The sequence below is a fragment of the Myotis brandtii genome, unplaced genomic scaffold, assembly GCF_000412655.1.
Source record: "Myotis brandtii unplaced genomic scaffold, ASM41265v1 scaffold17, whole genome shotgun sequence".
Taxonomy (NCBI): Eukaryota; Metazoa; Chordata; class Mammalia; order Chiroptera; family Vespertilionidae; genus Myotis; species Myotis brandtii.
The window spans coordinates 7,496,006-7,502,130 of record NW_005356259.1 but is presented as its reverse complement, the minus strand read 5'-3'; the positions used below and the strand labels follow the sequence as shown (position 1 = coordinate 7,502,130).

At 46.5% G+C, this 6,125-nt stretch overlaps 1 protein-coding gene across 1 annotated transcript in view; it reads right to left on the bottom strand.

Moving 5' to 3' along the window:
- The window catches only part of SCRN1 (secernin 1), a 31,340-nt gene that overhangs the window by 19,066 nt on the left and 6,149 nt on the right, over positions 1-6,125 (bottom strand). Inside the window, exon 2 of the mRNA XM_014537031.1 lies at positions 1,128-1,309. Coding sequence (XP_014392517.1) covers positions 1,128-1,309 — 182 coding nt within the window. The remainder of the gene's footprint in view (positions 1-1,127; positions 1,310-6,125) is intronic.

Here is a 6,125-nt window from a genome sequence, read left to right as displayed (position 1 = left end):
GTATACTTGTTTCGTCTATCTCCTTTCATTCATCCTCTCTATATGTCCAAACCATCTCAACATACCTTTCTCAATCCTCGACACTACATCTTCTTTCACTCCACAACGTTCCCTAAAATTAACTTAATAAACTTTACTTAAAGTTTTAAAGTCAACTTTGCACTGTACGTGCGCGCCCGCACGTGGTATTTTGTGGAAGAGCCACACTCAAGGGGCCAAAGAGCCGCATGTGACTCACGAGCCGCGGTTTGCCGACCACTGCCCTAGACCCTGGCTCCCACCTAATCTTCTTTCAACTGTGTCCGAGACTCCGTTGTGTTTCACTATCTCAGAAAAAAGAAAGCCATCTCAGAATGTTGTTTCGTTCCAGCCCACCCTCTACTTTAGTCACTCATTCCTAACTCCATCATTGTTCGCCTACTATGCGCCAGGCACACGGGTCCTGGTGCTTGTGACACAATAGTGACCAAGCAGACAAGGACCCTGTCCTGTGGGTCCCTTCTGTCATGTGGTGGCTGGAAGAGCAGGGAAAGGAAGGAAAGATGACTGAAGTGTAGAGGAGGAAGCAGGGAAGTGAGCTCTGACCTTTTCTCCTTGCATCTTGTCTATTTTATATGTTTCCTTGTTCTTTTATATATTTTAAATATATTTCAAATACCATAAACTTCACCCATTTAAAGTATACAGCTTAGTGGTGTTTAGTTATGTTCACAAAGTTGTGCATCTATCTCCACAATCTAACTTTAGAACACTTTCAGCACCCCAAAAAGAAGCCCCGTATCATTAGGAATCACTCCCACTGCCTGAGCAATGATTAATCTCCTCTCTGTTTCCAAGAATTTGCCTATTCTGGCTACTTCACAGAAATGGAGTCATACAATACATGCCCTCTTGTAGCTGGCTTTTCTCACTTAGCATCATGTTTTTGAGATTCATTATGCTGTAGCACATATCAGTACCTGATTATTTTTTGTTGCTGAATAATGTTCCACTGTAATCTATTCTTTTTCTTTCCATCACCTCAAAGTTTATATCAAATGGCACACACATTCTCTGGAAGGATTGTGTTACGAAATATGAGGTCTGGAGGGAGGTAAATCCTGTGCGCACCCCCTCACCACACATACCTGACCAGATCCATCCCCAGCAAGGCTTCCGTCTCCGCGGCCGGTTCCCTGGCATTGACCGCTTCGTTGGCTATGCACACTCCATGTTCATTGGCCCCCATTTCTGCCCCCCAAAGCCAGGCAGGTCTGCTGATCACAATGGCATGGGTCTTGGGAACTTGGTCGACGGAAATGTAAGTACACTGGAACATGAAGACAGGAAAGAAAGGGCCATCAGCTGTCAGGTACCACTAGTTTTCACCTTGGCACTTACACTGAACCACCACATCGGCTACAGACAGATCAAATGAATAAATAAGTAAAGACAAGGCCTTGAGAATACTGGACTTCAAAGACACCCCAAGTCTCAGTGCAGCTCACAGGTCTCCATGGTGACTGTTGTCTTGCCAGCCACTTGGTTTTCAGCCTCTTTGTTTCCAGACAGTCCTTCCATGAGGCTCATATCTATGGCGGTCATCTTCTTGAACCAGGGGCCAGCCACTCTGAATATTCCGTGGCTGATCATTTCAACAGACACAGATGAGTCGCAGCATTTCAAACAAATGGTTACTTATTCTTATTTGCAAAGATCCTTCTCTATCAGAGGTTTCAAATATTGTTAACAGTAGAGAGCCCTGTGTGTAAAAGATACTGTACCTGGAAGCCTGACATAGAAAACAGACAAAAGGGAAGAGGCTTCGTCTGAAGAAGGGAGGTCCCTAAGCCTCCTGCAATGACCCCTCGGGTTCCCTGGAACACCGTTTGACAACCTACACGATTGCTCCAATAGTAGGAAAGAGAAAATGACAATACCTTACATTTCACTAGTGCATTCAACGCACACTCTCTTATACACTGTGCTTCCCTGTCTGTGCTGCCTGTGAGGTGGACACATAGGAAACAGTTCCAAAGAGGTGGATTTCTAACTGCTGTTGAACTGCAGTGCATGCACGGGGAGTGGCGCGTCTTACCTTCTCCAGGGTGCTGGAAAACGAATGAGCCCATCTAAATCTAACTATTTCTTTCAAAGTGTCTTCGTCCTCAGAACCCTTCCTTCACATAAACTCTTACGTGAAGACAATAAAAATGCTCAAAGTGTATTGAGAGGCAAATGGAAAAATAGGCGTGGGACTGGGGTTGGTAACTCTGAGCCTTACCTGCTGGTTCCTCCTCTTCCCTCCCCACTTTGGGCCCCACGGGAGAGCTCGGCTGGATAACTAACCCAGGTTATCCAGAGGGGCCTCTACCCGGACGGTCTAGCCGTCTAGGACACACTCTGTGTGGTGGATGCAGTGTTGAAATCATGGCTCTAAATTACACAGAGCACTTTAGCTCTCCAGGGAGAATTTTATCAAGGACAGCAGCCATTTACATTTTAAAGGAGGACGCTGAAAGCATTGGATCAACTGCAGCCTAAGATCTTTTTTTTTTCCGACTGAAGACCCAATTTTATCGGCTGAATGCCGCCCAGTCTTCTGCATTGATTTCCCATAATCTCTAAACCACAGGTAGCAGAAATGCACACTCGTTGGCCACGTGACATCTGTATCTCCGCCATCCATGGTTAGATATTGCTGTGCCCTGGGATAATGTTATTTCACTTGACAAATATTTGTAAACTGAAAGCTAATGAAATCTGGAGGTTGTCAAGACAACCTGGAGTTTTTCATGGCAAATGAATACTAAAGTATACCCTTGAAATGTTTTCTCTTATTTGGTTGCCAAACGTCATTTACTTTACAAAAAATGATTCTTTTAGAGCAAAACCTGGCCAACGCAGTAAATCATTAAACTATTCTACTCTGTGCTTTTCTGCATGTAAATGAAGTTTACATCTTAAAATTGCACGCTTTTATGTAAAAAATAGTTCAGGCGTTGACCAACACTTTCCCAAACCCCTGTGCATGCTGAGCTCCTGTGACAATTCTGTCTTGAAACAATAAGGAAGCAGGAAGGGATCTCAGGCTCTTAAGCACAGATATCATAATTTTTTACAGGCAGAAAAAAGGGGAAAATAAGAAGTGGGTTTACTTATTGGCCCTCAAGTGCATTTTTACACATTCATTCCCATTTCCCCAGTTATTTCTAGCGCACCAACCACACACAAGGCGCTGTGTGCTAAGTGCTGCTGGCAGATCAATCAATGAGCTGTCCAGTCCCCATCCTTCTGGTTGGGAAAGAAGAAGAAGGCACAACTGCTCATTACTAGGACCCCAGGCCCGCCTCTGGGAGTATCACTGAGGCCTGTCTATTAATATGTGCTGCTTCTTGCCCCCACCTCCTCCTAGAACCTCTGGTCAATGCAATCCTGCTCTGCTTTTTCTTTTTCACACTCCATTCCATTTATCCCCTTTTAACTGACTTATGTACTGCATGTGCGGCTGATGTCTGCTACCTCCACCAGGGCAGGGAGGTGTCTGTTGTTCAATTCACTGCTATATCCCAAGTCTGGTACAAATTAGGCATCAATAAACCTTTCTTTGAATGGATGAGTGAGTGGGTGAATGAATGAATGAGTAACAAAAGTCAGAGGGAGCATAAATAGAGATTGGAAGGAAAGAGGGAACACACCCTAGTGGTCAGCAGCTTTATCAAGTAGGTGACATTTGCGTTGATCTTGAAAAATGAACCAGACGTCAAGGTATTCCAGACAGAGGTCAGAGCCTGAGAAGAGGCAGATGGGGATGTCAAAGGTGTGCTCACCGTCAGGGAAGGCCCCTCCTGTACCACTCAGGAGAACCACTGTGACATCACTGAGTCACAGGACTGCAAGAGCTCAGAAAGTGATGCCTGAGAAAAATGTTGACAGTTGAATCAGAAAGACCATATGGTCTTTGTGGGAGTTCAGAATATATGCAGCCAACTTTTCAGGCCAAACTCAGAATGAGGAGGAAGGAAGGAGATCCCCAAGCAGCCAGATGGGCAAGTCAGTCTCTCCTAAGCAGTGGGTGGAAAGCTGACACCCCAGGTGCCCCTCATATGCGACAGAGCAGGGGGCAGGGAGATGGGGTGTGGCCCTACCCAAGCCTTGGCCAGCCTGGAACACCTGCCCCTCAGGGCATCTTTGTCAGGAACCACAGAAGCCTGGGCCTAACATGGGCCCTTCGGTGGCTGCAGTTCACACACACGCTATTGTGTTTGCAACCTGACTAATCACATCCAGGTCTGGGAGGGGATGGGAGGACAGACCCGCTGGGCTCATATAGACGGGTTATTTAAACTCCCACTTCAGGAGCAAGCCTCGAAACAAGGAACATTTGCACAAGGTGTAATCAGCTGAACTTTGTAAAGCCAGCTGCCTAGAACATGAACACCGCAGGCAGTCGTTTTTCAAACGGCCTTCACGTTTGCCACGTTATTAACGAGGCAGAGAGTAAGTGGGGTGTGAGGGAGCAGAGGTCTCACCAGGAAAAAAAATCCAAAAAAGCACCTGAAATCGTTCCGTGTGCCAAAAACATTTTGGTTCCCCCAGTCAAAACTCCTAGGCAAATGTCTATTAGAAAAGAAAAAGAAAACATTCACCGCTTAAAAGATCAATCTTTACAGGGATGTTGCTGGCATCTGCTTCGGTTACTAAGCTGTGAAAGTGGTGAGCAAATTGTCTTGCTGCCCCACATCCACTCCTAACCAGCCTTTAATGAATCAGATCTGTGGACTAGTGTGACTTCTGGGGGCCAAGGCTACACAACAATAGGAGAGTGCCCAGAGTGGGGGGCGTGGGGGCAGCCTTCTAAACGTCAGAACTGCCCGATCAGAGGTTTTAAAGGTATTACCTGAATTGAGCTTGCCACTCTCTCCAGTGGCTCCTGGGGACACATGCCGGGTCAGAGGATAAAAAGATGAGCCTTGACAAGGCCCTAGAGACAAGGACAAAAGACAATTCTTCTGCAGAGCAAGTCCTCTATTGTGTGTGATTGTCTCAAAAATGAAAAAGCAAGATCAGCTTTATGCTGTCGCCTGCCCCTTGCACATTCCAACACATACTATTTCTGGATCTCACCCCGTGGAAGGAGGGCCAGAGACACACACAATGGACGCTTCACTTCGTGAAACACGGCCATTGTGCCTCTCCTCCGGGGCTCAGTGGGGGAGCGCCGCCCTGGCACCATCGGCGAAAGCCAATGAAATGAGTTGATGAGTCAGCCAGACTTCTTAGGGTAGGAGAAGGAAAGGCAGGGAAATGGGATGCTTCAGAGAAATATTTTTAGTTTTGGAAAATTTGCAACTCTAAAGCAGCCTTGCTAATTATCACTGAGAGTTTTTGCTTAGTTCGTTGGTGTGGGTTTCATTTATTTACTAGAGGCCCGGTGCAGGAATTCATGCACAGGTGGGGTCCAGCCGGCCTGGCCTGATAAGGAATGATCAGGCTGGGCCGGCTGTGGGGAAGGGCCGTGGGCCATTGGCCAGCCGCCCCCGCTCCCTGTTCGAATTCCTGGTTGAACTCCCAGTTGAACTTCCTGTCGAAGGGACAATTTGCATATTAGCCTTTTATTATATAGGATTTTTTATGTGTGTTGTGTTTTTTTAATCCCAGTGTCTTGTCTGCTACTTGACTGGTTTTGAAAATATGCCCTTAAGGTTCAGATGAGTCTAAATAAAGACAAACAAAGATGCCCACCACATTTTATTTCCCTAAAGCTGTAAGATGATTGAGGACAGGCAGTGCGAGGCCTGGGGTCAGAAGCAGGCTTGGGAGAGGGGATATGATAGAAGGACGACCCCTGCTAAGCCACACTCCCCTGGGGCGAGGGAGATGCTTCCGCCTCCACACAAGACTGGGAACTCCTGCCCCTGGGAATGAAGAGAAGAAAACAAAACAAACAGACAGACAGAAGTGGTGCACTCTCTACCCAGCAGCCACAGAGCTTTCTCAGCTCTCTTTGATTCCAGAATGACCTGAGCTTCCTACTGTGAGAGATAATCTTCAGAATTAAAACTCAGATCTCACACACACACACACACACACACACACAAACACCATAATCCAGGAAATTACTCCTCTGCTTCCTCACCACCACC